The 15431-nt window shown below is 41.4% G+C and overlaps 1 protein-coding gene across 2 annotated transcripts in view; it reads left to right on the top strand.

The window, feature by feature from the left end:
• The window catches only part of SF3B1 (splicing factor 3b subunit 1), a 277913-nt gene that overhangs the window by 138550 nt on the left and 123932 nt on the right, over positions 1–15431 (top strand). For both annotated transcript variants that reach the window (XM_073646292.1, XM_073646293.1), the window contains 2 exons: positions 3251–3337; positions 10684–10954. In XM_073646292.1, the coding sequence (XP_073502393.1) occupies positions 3251–3337; positions 10684–10954 (358 nt within the window). The remainder of the gene's footprint in view (positions 1–3250; positions 3338–10683; positions 10955–15431) is intronic.

Raw genomic sequence — 15431 nt, 5'->3', positions numbered from 1 at the left:
CTGAGGAACCCGCCAGAGAGATTTATTTTCCCTACTCTGTGGCTGGCTGTGCAGTACTGTTAGCCATATGTTGAGACTCGGGAGGTACGGAGCGCTATTTAACTCCTTGAGCGCAGATTTTCCTAGAGTAGTTTGCGGATTCCATATACGTAGACCCTAAGTGTAATTGATACCCCTGACACATCTGGATGATGATTGCGGTTTAAGCACACTGGCTCAGAAAGGAGGGGAGAATTTGGATTTGGGAGCGCAGAATTCGCTGAATTTCTTTTCAAGGGCAAGGAGCCATTTCGCTTATCCAGATCCTTTGTACCAGTAACATGGAAGCCCCCTGTGAGGAGCTACCCAACTTACTAAAGCCTATGATACTTTTCCAGCAAAGGACCACCATTTTGCCAATATTATTATTGTGTGTTATTAGTGATTTTACTTATGATTTCTATAGTTCTGCTTACTTGTCAGTATGTAAGATTCACTTGTAAAATGTCCAGCATTCCACTAATCTCATCTTTATCTCAGGAGTCCATTGTTTCAACAGCCAATGGTCTCATTAAGTGAGTGTAGATTGAGACACAGTGGAGCCATCACCACAAGGGGTCTTGCATGCAGTCTCCAATGATGGCTTCTAGAATATTCTTCATTGTTTTTTAGTTAACAGTAAATGCTTAAGGGGGAGGGTGATCACGTCTGACCTGGGAGGGGACTGATCCCAGTGAAGAAAGTGGAGACATGTTTTAGATAGTTGTGTGGAAGGATTGAAGGAAGAGGATGGAGACCGTGGACTTGGAAGGTTGAATGGATAAACGTGTTACCATTGTGGATTATATCGTTTTGATTTACACTTTCTTAAAAGGACTGCTGCTACTGGATACCTGTGCTTTCACCGTTTTATCTGCCGTCTAGAGGATCATGGACTGTGGCTACAGACTATACTGGCCAGAGATACGAAATCTGTGGGCCAACTAAAAGTTGGGAGACAGGGAGTATGGCCTTGTAGAAAGCCAGTGGAACTACTGAACCCAGATTGGGAATTTGAGGAGTGAGAGCACTGTATTTCGGCCATTTAGCTCGAATTGCTTTATTACCATGGCTGTGATCAATAAAATATTGTTGCATCGTTAACCTGCCTAGGTGATTACTTACAACCCACAACCTCAGATCTTTACACCCCTTATATGTCCATTTGACAGATGATGGACCTAAGTGGGGGCTTTTTTTATGAATTGAGTTGAATTTTATTGGGAACACTTTACATAACATTTGGGATGACATTTATCTGGTGCTCTACGCTGAGCACTTACATCAAGGTTTCCACCTAAATCTCTGAAATTACATGATTCTGCGATGACGTTGTGGGGGCGCCCATCTGAAGGCGCAGGGAGCGCTCATCCCTCTGCCTGCCTACTAAATGTTGCGATCACAGCACTTAGGGGGGTAACAGCCAGGGGCGGTGCTGGTACTGTCCCTGGCTGTTAGTGCAGGAGCTCCGCCATTGGCAGTCCCAAGTTCCTGCTGCTGATTTTTCAGCACCTCCTGCACGATCATGCTGTGATCGGTCAGTCAGATTGTCTGACCAATCACAGGCCTCTCGTCCCATCCCGCACAGCTGTCAGTACTGAACTGTCACTGCATGTTTTACATGCTTAACAGTTCAAAGTCATGACAGGCATAGTACATCATGGTGCGGGAACAGACACCCGCTCATGACGTACTATGTCTGTCATTGGTCGTTAAAGGGTTAATGGCAAACACTACAAAAAGGTTATCAGAGAAAAAAAAAAAAAACAGATCCCAGAGAAACCACATGTAACCGAGATATACTACAAAAAAGGGGATGTAAATGTTTTAACAGATTTGTAAATTCTACATGACTGTAGTGGACACTACAGATTTAGTAACTGTGCTTCGAGCATCTTGGTGTAATATTTGAACAAGTGTTCGCTGTTACCTACACACAGAGATGATGAGCTTCACCAAACACACATGGGGACATCATATACACACTGGGTACAGCTTCACACGGACTTCATACGCACACTGGGTACAAAATCACATGGACATCGTATGCACACTGGGTACAGCATCACATGGACATCATACACACACTGGGTACACGTCACACAGGCCACACGTCACACGGACATCATGCACACACTGAGTACATCATAATACGGACATCATACTCACACATGGTTCACAGTCACACGGGCATCATGCACACAGCGGGCTCGCCATCACACGGGCATCATGCACACAGCGGGCTCGCCATCACACGGGCATCATGCACACAGCGGGCTCGCCATCACACGGGCATCATGCACACAGCGGGCTCGCCATCACACGGGCATCATGCATGTACACATTCTATATAAGTGTGCGTGTGTGTATATACACTCACTACTTCATCATGTATCCAGTGGCAGAAGTGGAGGCCCGGTGTTGGAATCAAATGCCAGAAGATAGGCTGTACACAGGAGACCTGTCAGCCCTGCACTGTCCCTGCTAAATCCCCTTCCGCTCACCACCCTGTTCCGACTGCTGAGCTGCTGGTGACCTTACATAGGAGCTCCCTCCTCATGCAATAACAGCAGCCACAGATGGGGAAAGGTTGCTGGTCTCTTTCCTAACATCAGGGTCAGCAGCTTGTTGTCCTCCATAGACTTGGCCCCGTCCCTTTACCTCCTTATGATGCTATGCAGTTGCTCTGCACATTAGGATTCCTCTGCTGTAATTAATGCCAACAAGGGAGCTGGAAGAGGATCTACAAGGTTATCGCACAGCCACCCCGCTGGGCTGTGTCAGGGAAATCCTGCATGTCTGCAAAAAAAGCTAACTAGAGATTCGGGGCAGAGCACTCATGTTCCAGGGCCCAAGCCCCAGATCAAAGTGCCTAGCGACGCCATCACACTTACTGGAGACACTGACATGTGAAGGAGGCCTAAAACACACCTTGGTTTTACCCCAAATCCCAAAAAAAAATTACTGTTTACTGTTCAGAGTGACATTCACAATTTTGTGTTAGTACTGTAAAGGTAAATTATGTGACATTTAGGCTGCTTTCCCAGATCTGTGAAATATGCACAGTGCTTGCATTTGCCTGGACACTGGCATAGTCTTACATCAGGCAGTTAATTCAGTTTAGGCGGTCGGGCAGATATTCCTGTCCAAGCAAGGTCTGAGTTGATCTGTTATTTTCACAGTTCTAAATATTTTAAAATGTATTAAAGGGACACATTTTTTTTTCTTTCAGATTCTTGTGGTTATTGAACCCTTGCTCATTGATGAAGACTATTATGCGAGAGTAGAAGGACGGGAAATAATATCCAACTTGGCAAAGGTAAATATTTGAAATAATTTGGTACGGAATATTATAATTTTATAACAATGTTTATAAACTATGTATGTTTAGATTACCCGGGTTGCTTAATGCACTGACTTGAAAGAGTTATAAAAGTGTAGTCATATTATGGTTTTGCTTTAAAATAGCCACATCAACTTGCTTTGCAAATTTACAGGACATCTTCCATGTGTCTTTGGTTGCTTTCGAACCTACTCTGCCCTGGTTCTTCCTAGTTGGAGGATAGGCGTTAGACATGTTCCAATATGACTTTCTCAGGCAGGGCTGTGGAGTCTGTATAAAATACACGGACTCTGACTCTTAAAATATATAATAAATTGGGTACAGTAGTTCAGTGCTGTTTGTGGGGAATATTTGTTTCATAAGAATTTGGGAAAGTTATGAAATGTCCTATAAATGTCTGTCCTATACCTGATCTAAGGGTCTAGACTTTTAGTGGAGATGAATCTGTGCTACAGTAAATTTATCACTTAAACATGAGCCATGTATGAGGGAGTCTGAGTCGGTGTCATGGAAAATGAGGAGTCTGGAGTCTGTGGTTTGGCTTACTGACTCCACAGCCCTGTCCTCGGGCAGAGAAGACTGCAGCTCTGTAAATCTTTTTCTTGTGGCCCGGTTCATAATTGCTTACACAGCTGTCTATATATCCTTTTGCTATTCTAGAATAGAATGCATTACATTCTATGTTTATTATATTTTACAATTATAGGCCATTTTTACACTGGTCAACACATTAGACAGACCTGTATATTGAGTGGGTTTTCCAGGCCATGGTCATTTTTTTTTAAGGCACTAAATGCCAAATATGAAATACACACACTGTCAGGGTTTCTGTTCATTTGCCAGTTAAAGTACAGTTCATGATTGATTCGCAAACTTGCAGTTGCATGCTGACTACCATCTTTTACAGTTTCTCTTAATATTTGAAAGAACACCTTGGGATATGGTGTTCTGGTAGGCCACGTTCACACGTTCAGCATTTCACATCATCAGTATTTGGTCAGTATTTCACATCAGTATTTGATAGCCAAAACCAGGAGTGGGGGGAAAATACAGAAGTGGTGACATGTTTCTGTTATACTTTTTCCTCTGATTGTTCCACTCCTGGTTTTGACATACAAATACTAATGTAAAATACTGAACATGTGACTGTGGCCTTAGGCCTGACATAAGCAGAGTGTGGTATAACAGTTTGTGTCAGTGTAAAACTGACAGTTCTCATGCACTGCAGTACATGCACCACTGCAGTGCCTGAGATCAGCAGCCAACATGAAAAATATTCATCCCATAGTTAGACTAAAAATGCAAAAGAAAATCAATAAAACTTGTGAAAAACGCATGAGAAACATTGCAAAACAACTTTCACGATTAAAAACTTGTGTAAAAACAAAAAAATTACACATTGGTATTCCTTACCTTGGAATGACCTGAACTATAAAATTTACATTATTAATCCCATACGCACAGACCATAAATAAAAAATAATTAAAACCACTCCACAAATACCTCATATGTCTGTCTGTAGAAAACTAAGTTACAGCTTTCAGAAAATGATGATGCAAACTCGCCTGACCTTAACCGCATAGAGAATCTATGGGGTATTGTCAAGAGGAAGATGAGACACCAGACCCAACAATGAAGACGAGCTGAAGGCTGCTATCAAAGCAACCTGGGCTTCCATAACACCTCAGCAGTGCCACGCCACATTGATGCAGTAATTGATGCAAAAGGAGCAGCGACCAAGTATTGAGTGCATTTACTGAACATACATTTCAGTAGGCCAACATCACGGATTTTAAAATCCTTTTTCAAGCTGTTATAAAGTATTCTAGTTTACTGCGATAATGACTTGTGTTTTCATTGGCTGTAAACCATAATCCTCAACATTAACCAAAATAAACACTTGAAATCACTGTTTGTAATGACTCTTTATAATGAGTTTTACTTTTTGTATTGAAGAACTTAAATAAATTAACGTTTTGATGATATTCTAATTTGGTGAGATGCACCTATATCTATCTCCGTTAAAGTCCTTCAATAACAAGGCTTAAAAAGAACACTTGTCTTGTCTTACCATTCCAAATCTGTCAAACGAGACAGTAAATTGCCATTATTTTACGGGAAGCACTGTAATCTTTCTCTCTAGGGGCGCAGTGAGACTGCCATATAACACGGATGATCGCACCGCAGTGCACGGACTGGCCTGCGGCTCTCCTGATCCCATCATAGAAATTCATGACGCTGTCATGCTCAAGTAAGGAGAGATACCGGCCAATCTGTGCACTGCGATGCAATCATCAACTGTGTTATACGGCCGTCTCACTGCGTCCTAATCGGGACACGCCGGACAGTGACTGGCTGCCTGAGGAGTTCTACAAACACTAGTGAAATTTAACTTCCTCGGCTACTAATGGATTTTCAGGACTCATTTCTAATAGGCCGGCTCCCTGAATCTACAAGTGCTTCTCACTAAATTAGAATATCATCAAAAAGTTAATTTTTTCAGTTCTTCAATACAAAAAGTGAAACTCATATTTTATATAGTCATTACAAACAGAGTGATCTATTTTAAGTGTTTATTTCTGTTAATGTTGATGATTATGGCTTACAGCCAATGAAAACACAAGTCATTATCTTCGTAAATTAGAATACTTTATAAGAACAGCTTGAAAATTGATTTTAAAATCCGCAATGTAGGGCCTTCTGAAATGTATGTTCAGTAAATGCACTCAATACTTAGTCGCTGCTCCTTTTGCATCAATTACTGCATCAATGCGGTGTGGCATGGAGGCGATCAGCCTGTGGCACTGCTGAGGTGTTATGGAAGCCCAGGTTGCTTTGATAGCAGCCTTCAGCTCGTCTGCATTGTTGGGTCTGGTGTCTCGTCTTCCTCTTGATTCTCTATGGGGTTAAGGTCAAATAGATCACTGTTTTGTAATGACTCCATATAATATGAGTTATACTTTTTGTATTGAAGAACAGAAATTAACATTTTGATGATTTTTTAATTTAGTGTGAAGCACTTGTATGTTGCAGGCGGTATTTGTATTCATTCTCAAGAAGGCCATGACCCATGTGCTGTCTCTTCCTGACCTATTTCCTTGCTCTCAGTTAATTAAAAAGCTTTTGTCTAAGGCAAATAGGCTTGCTTTTGTTACCACTAAAATTATGTGCAGCGGCCAGTCAAGGTTTGTGCCCAGCAAATCTATGGCTATAAATTTAAGGGTCCTTTTCTTTAGTCTACAGCTGAAATCCTGGGATAGTGTGTTGAAAACTGTCATGTCCCTTGACAATGTATTTGGTGTCGAATGGAAATTTCTCTGCACCAAAAAGTCTCTTGGCAGGATAAATGCTGCATTAAAAAAATGCAAATTTTGCTGCATTTTTCCCCATTTAATTAAAGGAAAAAAATGGGAGAATGGGGGGGGGGGGGAGAGAAAGTACTTTGTACCACTAAATAGTTAGGTTAACTGAAAAATTTTCATTTACACAAGTCGTAATAGAAAATAAACCCCACAATATACAGATCCAACTCGTACCCATTATAGTCTGCTATAATGCTGTTCATGTTTCTGTGTTTTTTTATTTTTATTTATTTTATTTTTTTTATATGTACATGAAAAATCACTGACTTTTAAATATGTCCTAAGGCTAACAGCAAGGCTCTGAAGGGAAGAAGCGCAATTTGGCTTTTGGGATGCAGATTTTTCCTGATTAGATTGTGGGCACCATGTTGCATTAGCAGAGCCCCTGAGGTGCCAGATCAGCAAGCCCTTTCCCCCAAGTGACCTCATTTTGGAAACTACACTGGTCAAGGAATTCATTTTGGGGTGTCCGTAGCATTGTAACCCACAGGTGCCTCTGAGTTTTATAAGATTGGGCTGTGAGATTTAAAAGAAAAAAAAAAAAAAAAACTTTAAATTCTGTGACGTACCCAAGGAGGGACTGGATATCTTTTAATTAAAAAAATGTAATATTACAGGTTATGGGTGCTAGATTCTGTGATGGAATGTTGATCCTGGAAACTAGTCTGATAGCCGTACAAGGAGTCGGGTAGGAGTTTTTCCCCTATTATGGGGAAATTAGCATCTGTCTTATGGAGGTTTTGCCTTCCTCTGCATCAACAACTTATGCTTGAGCGATGGACTTATGACTACCTTCAACCTTGAAACCTGTGGGATCAAAATACTCGCTACAACCTTAGATGAATTCCATCACTGGTGTAACTTCCAAAATAAGGGTCACTTGTGGAGGTTTTTTTGCTGATCTAGACATTTTAGTGTGTCTATGGGCGCACAAAATCTGCATTCCAAAAGGCAAATGGTGCTCCTTTCCTTCCAATGCTCGCTGTGTGCCCAAACACAGTTTACAACCACATATGGGGTATTTCTGCATTAAATAGAAATTGCTTGACAAATTGTGGATCTCTATATTCTGGGGAAAAAAATTTTTTTTTGTTTTACTGCCCAATCCTATAAAATTCTGTGACACATCTGTGGTTTAATCCCTTTATGACGTGGTCAGCAATAGTACGTCCCTGTGCCCTGGGCCTATTACTGACCAGTCCCGCACACAGGCTGTGTTGTCGCGATACCCGGCAACCACCGAAATGCTGCAAAGTCGATTGCAGCATTTCAGGAGCAGGGAAAGGATAAAAAGCCCCACTTACCTTTTTTCGGAGACCCCGTGCAGTCATCGCATGGTCCCAATCGTTGCCATGGTGACCCGATGTTGGACGACATCCGGGCCACCAGACCCCAGCAAGTTACTTTGATCATGTGCAGTGCACAATCAAAGTAACTTGTCTGCAGGGCTGACAGTTTACAAGGTATAGCGGTGATCCTGCACCGTTATACCTTTTACAACTGCGATCAGCCTGCAGAAAATGAGTGGGAGTCCCTTGGTGGGACTAAATTAAATAAAAAAAAAAAAAAGTTGGAAAAATATTTAAGAAAAAAAGATACTTGTACCCATAAATATGAAAAATAAATAAATGTACACATATTTGGTATCGCCGCCTCCAGAACGACCTGACCTATAAAACTGTCCCACTAGTTAGCCCCTTTAGTGAACATGGTAAAAAAAATTTAAAAAAGCAAAAAATGGTGCTTTATCGTACCCACAAACAAAAAGTGGAATAAAGCGCGAGCAATAAAGACAAATATAAATAAAAACGGTACCACTGAAAAGGTCAACTTGTCCCGCAAAAAAACAAGCCGCAATATAGCTCCATCAGCCGAAAAATAAAGTAATAGCACTCAGAATAAAGTGATGCAAAAAAAAATATTTTTTTTCTGTTTTTATTCTATAAAAGCACCAAAGCATAAATATATAAATGTTACCTCTGTAATCATGCTAACCCAAAGAATAATATTGCCTTATCAGTTTTCCACACGCGGAACGACACAAAAAAACCTATTCCTGAATTGTTTTTTTGTTTATGCTGCCTTCCAAAAATCAGAATAGACACGTCCCCGAAAATAGTACCAATAAAAACATCAACTTGTCCCACCAAAAAACAAGCCCTTAAGTGACTGTCGGCAAAAATATGGAATAATTGTAGCTCTCAAAATATGGCAATGCAAAAATTAGTCTTTGCTAAAAAGGGTTTTTTAATGTGTGACAGCTGTCAATCCTAAAAACCTGATATAAATCTGGTATTTCTGTAATTGCACCGACCCAAAGAAAAAGTCGTCTAATCGCTTATACTGCACGAGAAACGGTGTAAAAAATAAGAAGCAATTCTTCACCTGCCGCTGATTTTGTTCATTCTGCCTCCCAAAGATCGCAGTAAGGCTCGTTCCACATCTATTCGGCACTATGAGCTTACACTGGGGTTTCCGTGTAAATCTCTGAAATGCGTGATTCGGACGGAACCCCCTGCCGAAAATTCCCTGTAATGAGGTAGATGGAGGCACCGTGGACGCAGTCTGGCCTGTGATCCATGGTGTCCGTCTTTTTATTAGGCATGAATAAAAGTGCCATCGGCCACAGTATGGTAAACCTCCTAAAAAAAAAAAAAATACACTGCTAAACAGAGACCAGAGTAACTCTGCTGTCTCACTATAGTGAATGTATCCCTTGGGATGGGGTTGGGGTTAGGGTTGTGATTATTATTATTATTATTATTATTATTATTATTATTTTTATTATTATTATTATTTTTATTATTATTTTTTTTTTTTTCAAAAGTAAAGAGAAAAAATGATGCTGTGGTGACTATTGTTGAGCACAAGTTATTGTTAATGGGGGTGAGAGGCACCCAAGTGTCACGTCAGACCATTCTAAACCATTTAGATCAGTGTGGTCTGCATGCTAGACAACCTGCAAGGGTACCGGACTACCCCTCCAGGCACAGTCGTCATAGTTTTGCATGGGCCAGGGAGCATCTACGCTGGACAAGGGACCAGTGGGCCTCAGTGCTGTAAACTGATGAAAGTCGATTCATGCTGAGCAGAAATGATGGCCATCAATGATGTTGGAGACGTCAAGTAGAGCGCTATGCATCAGCCACTGTTGTCACCAGGCGAGCCTTTGATGGCGTTAGTGTGTGCAGGTGTGTCTAGTCAATACAGAACTGCCCTACACTTTGTGAATGGTACAGTGACAAGCCCCTACTACTTGAATAACATTAATAATCCAGTCATTGTGCCTCTGCATGAACTACACATGTAATTTCATCTTCATCTAGGACAATGCTCCAGCTCATCGATGTCTCATTAGGAATCGGCTGTCGGAGACTGGGATACCTCTAATGAAGTGGCCTCCAGACCTGAATCCCATAAAATACCTGTAGGATATGCTTGGTTACAGTGTAGAGGCTCTTAAGTCTGCACCCCAGAAACCCAATGACCCTAGAGCCGCCCTTCAAAAAGAGTGGGATGCTATGCCTATCAGACAATAACTCGACTTAACAGCATGAGACGTCATTGTTCAAGCTGTAATTAATGCTCAAGCCCACATGACTAGTTATTGAAACTGACATTTTTTGGGGGGGTATACTCACCACTGTTGGCTTTTGCTTCAATAAATTGTTTGAGATGACTAAATCACCATTGCATGCTTCTACTTGAATGCCCTATTTTCTTGTTAAAATATCACTGTAGCTTGAACTCTTAACGGTTTCCATAAATTTCGCCCAAAAGCCAAATATCCCTAACTTTTTGTGATTTAGTGTATGTAAGTTGAACATCAGGAAAGAATTAAAGAAATTAAGTTGTAATCAGTTTCTTACTTTTTCTATAGTCACAGCAATGGAAAAGTTGCAGTGCATGCCAAGTGTGAAAACTTCATTTTGAGCCTTTTTATTTCTTTTAATTTTTTAGGCTGCTGGCTTGGCAACAATGATTTCAACAATGAGACCAGACATAGACAATATGGATGAATATGTCCGTAACACAACTGCTAGAGCTTTTGCAGTGGTTGCCTCTGCCCTTGGCATTCCTTCATTGCTTCCTTTCTTAAAAGCGGTCTGTAAAAGCAAGAAGTCATGGCAAGCCCGTCACACTGGAATCAAAATCGTTCAGCAAATTGCCATTCTTATGGGGTGTGCCATTTTGCCACATCTAAGAAGTTTGGTTGAGATTATTGAACATGGTAAGATTTTAAAAATATCTATGTTTTACTTAAAGGGCATTTGTCACCCCACTGGGAAGTATATAACCTATTAATATTGGCATTCAGGTGATAGAAATGTTAAACTAGTCCTACCTGTATGCCTCATATTAGCGGTCTTATTGTTGAGAAATCTTAATTTACTACTTTATGCTAATTTCTTCCAGGCTTCTTATATCCATAATTTTCCTCCCTTGTATAGCAGTGTATTCAGGACTTGCCTTCACAGAAGATCCCTTAATACACTTGCCCATAGAAGGGAGGAAAATATATGGATTGTGGAGGGAGTGCGCAGGATTACTGCGCCACAACAGCTCGTCACAGAGCACTGTGACGTACATGGGAGTGGGGTGGTGGTATAATGGAGAGGAGGCTGGAATTTCTTTCAGGCACCCTATGGCCTGGAAGAAATGATTAGCATACAGAAAATGATTTCTCAACAATAAAACCGCTAATGAGGCATACAGGTAGAACTAGTTTAACATTTCTATCACCTGTATGCCCATATTAATGGGTTAGATATGTCCCGGGAGGGTGACAGATTCTTTAATAGCTAAAGAAATGTGTATTCTAATCTCAATATGCATAAGGTGTCCCCCAGCGGTCATCTGAACAAAAACAATATCACGCGATCACTCGCTCTGATCGGCTGTAGCAGTCATTTGATGCTGTGTGTATAATGTTATATATTAGAATATGCACACATTTACATATATAATTTATTCATATCCAATAGAGTGAAATGGGGTACTGAGCTATTATACTTGGAGGCGTTTTGCACCCATTTGTGTTATGCCTCTGTGTTTTTGCAGATATATAGTATTTAAAATCTTTTAGAAAATGAATAGGTTTTAATGGTATGATTTTTTTAATAGTAGACACCTAACGTAGTAAAAATGTTGCAGATTTTTATTTATTATGCATATATGGCGCCGTCCTGATTCACGGTGATTTAGCCATGTCTATGCTCTAGGGGGTACTAAAAAAACCGATAATTGTTTTAACATTTTTCTATTCGAGATAACATCTTGAAAACAGTAATCTCCTTCAAAATACTGTCCATTAGACATTATGCACTTATCCCAACGTCTATTCCACTGTTCAAAACATTTTTTATATTCATCTGAACTAATGCTGTTAACTGTCTCCAGCTATTTATTCTTAACCTCTTCTACGTCGTGAAAATGCTTTCCCTTTTAGGTTTTTATTCATTCTTGGTAATAAAAAGTCGTTGCAGGGGGCTAGGACGGGTGAGTAAAAGGGTGACCCTGATTTTTTTTGTCAAATCATCAAAAGGGGTGATTCTTGGTGTTGCTCCTATGATCCGGAAACATAACCGCAGTTGAGCCAGTGGAAGACCGCTTCATTACCCAGACCAAAAAAGGCATGGCAAGTGAAATCAAATTTGAAGTTCATGGTGGTTTATTTTTTTCTTTAATCTCAAGAGTTGTTCTTGTTGAATTTGCTCCTCAGGGCACCATAGTGAACCAACATTACTAAGTGAAGTGCTGAAGTGATTGCATGAGGCAGTGAGAAAAAAAATGGCTTGACTTGTATCGATCGGGGGACTGGCTGCTTCATCATGGCAACGCACCTGCCCACACGGTGTTAAAAATCAGTTTTTAGCGAAAAACGGCATCCTCCCCTGCAAAGACTTCTTATTCCCAATAATGAAGAAAAAGCAAAAAAGAAAGCATTTTCAGGACATGCTGCTCTGGAGGTGACTGGAGAATAAGACAGCACGTCTTATTCTCCAGTCACCTCAAGAGCTGCACTCATTCTGTTACATGATGACACAGAATAGTGACTGCAGCTCTGGAGGTGTCTGTCTTTGTACCCCAGCGTCTGTCTGTCTCTTGTGCCCCTCTCTCCCCCTCACCCCACCCATCTCCACAGCTCAATCATACAGCTGCACAAGGCAGCTTCCTGGTGGAGAAGAAGGCCCCGCCCACTGCTGTGACATCATCCAGGGGGAAACTGGAGCTCGCAGCATGCCCAAGTCACAGCTAAAGCTGCTTCAATGCAGCATATGCAGTCGGAGGCCGACTGCAGAGCCCTATGTACAGGGGCTGCCGTATTTGAGGTGTGTAACTGCTGTTACACACCAGCAAATGGCAGCCCCAGCTGTTGACTAAAATAATAGTAATAATAAAAATAAAATAAAAGTAATAATAATAATGATAATAATAAACTGTTCAAACAGTGAATTTAATTTTGTATTAAAAATAACTGATTATATAATCAATAATTATTAATGCAAAAAAAAAAACTGCGGCACCTTACCTTTAAAGGGCTTTTACCACGAGCAAAAGTTCCGTTTAATCAATAGATCTTGGAAGAATAATATCCACAATTGGATGTGTTTTAAATTAAAATGTTCCTGTGCTGAGATAATCTTATAAATGTGCCCCTGCTGTGTACTGTGCAATGGCTGTGTCTGACCGTGCAGGAACATGGTCTGATCATACCACAGCTCCTGGGCAGGGGAGGAAGCAACGATAGTATACAGACATTACAGCAGGGGATCGCACAATCAGCGTTTTTTTTATGCATTCTCATTTGTTTTTTGTCTTTTTTATTTTTCTCTGTAAAGGCTATGTGCCCACGATGCAGAAATGAAGCTGAAAATTTCTGCATCTCCCTGGCAGAAAAAACGCATGCAGATTGTACATGCGTTTTTCCTGCAGAATACATGCGGATTCACATGCGTTAACACATGTGTTTCCGCATGCAGACTGGCAAGCACTTTCCAGGCGATAGCATCACTTGGAAAGTGCTTGACAACTAGGTCACACTATATAAAGCCATGCAAACGGCATGGATTATACAATGTGACCGTAAAAATATAAAAAAATAAAGCTATACTTAACTCCGATGCCGCCGTGTGTGCTGCAGCGCTCTTCCTGGCTTCTTCCAGGTTGCCGGCATCTCGGGAGACAGTCTGCGGTCACATGACCGCGACGTCATCTCAGGTCCTGGAAGGAGAAGCGCTGCAGGGGCCGCCGGACAGGTGAATATAAACTTTATTTATTATTTTATTCTTTTTTTTACAGGTACAATGGTACCCAGGTCTGGATGAGAGTCTCTTCTTCTCCAAACCCGGGTACCATCCGCACATTGAAACGCATATAATCCGCTTGTACAAATGTACAGACGCGGATATTATGTGTCTCAATGCAAGTCAATGGCGCTGCGCTTTCGCAAAATTAATGAACATGCTGCGGATTTATGAGCGCTGCGGAAAAATCCGCAGCATGTGCATTAACATTGCGGAATGCCATTGGGGACCATGGGGTGCGGATTACCATGCGTTTTTGATGCGTTTCCGCTGCAGAAATTCCGCAGCGGAAACGCATGAAAAACGCATCGTGTGCACGCAGCCTAAAGGAGGTCTTCAGATAATGCAGTTTCTTTTTTCAAGAAATTGTCTTTCCAAAACTTCTCTCACATTGAATTAATTTGGAATGCCAAACATGCAGCTTGTTTACATGGATATTAAAAAAAATAAATAATAAAAAAAATGGATGAAAAGCGCCAAAAAGTTATTGACAAAAATGCTGTACCTGAAACATGCTTTAAAAAAAAAAAAAAAAAAGAGCCACATGCCGGCAATTGAAGTGACAATTTTCTTGTTCATATTATTGGGGGACACAGAAACGGGATAGTCTGCTGCCACCTGGAGGCTGACACTATTATTGCAATTTGCTCCTCCCCTGCAGACTATACTTTGCCTGCTGGAGTCAAGCTTCCTCAGTTTAGTGCAGTGTCTGTTGGAGGCGAGGTCTGTCTCAGACCTGTCTTAGGTTAGGCTTTAACCATTTTGTGTTGTGTGTTTCAGTTGGATGTCTCAGGGTAATTGTGTACTGTTTCATCCATGTAGCGACCGAGTACAGACTTGTAAATGTTCAGTCTGTATCCTTTCATGTCTGTGTGGCCAGATCAACATACCTTGAAGTCCGTGCAGATACTGGGGCAGAGGTTCGTAAGCAAACTAGCTTTTGCCGTCGCCCCATATAGCCACGTGCATAGAGCAGAAGTTTAGGGTCTGAAGCTTTAGGACTGGTAAGTATATCCCTGTAGTAAGCCAGTTTCCCTGCCTCCCTCCTCTATAATAGCTAATGAGGGTGCGGTTCTGGCGTGTGGCATGGCCATGGGAGAGTGCAGCCATTTTGTGGGAAGGAGAATTAGGCCAACCACTGGGCTGGACGTTTCCAGCCAACCTGCAGCTGTGTCTCATCACGTCTGGTTCCGCCTGTTGTTCTTCCTGGCTTAGGCGACGGCACTATGTAATGGTGTGGGTCACAGAAGCACCTCTGCATCTTCCTCCTGGTGAGATGGCAAACTTACTGGGGACACAGATTCCTGCGTTGTGGATGTGTGGTAGACTGTTGGCTAATGAGGGTTGTAGTCACTAACAGTTTTTTGTGTCACTCCACTGTCACTGGAGTCTTCTATTTTC

This window comes from Phyllobates terribilis, unplaced genomic scaffold (assembly GCF_046119375.1).
Source record: "Phyllobates terribilis strain yellow unplaced genomic scaffold, ASM4611937v1 Scaffold_9__5_contigs__length_417890890, whole genome shotgun sequence".
NCBI lineage: Eukaryota > Metazoa > Chordata > Amphibia > Anura > Dendrobatidae > Phyllobates > Phyllobates terribilis.
Note: the sequence above shows the minus strand (reverse complement) of the source record. Positions and strands in the feature narration are given on the sequence as shown.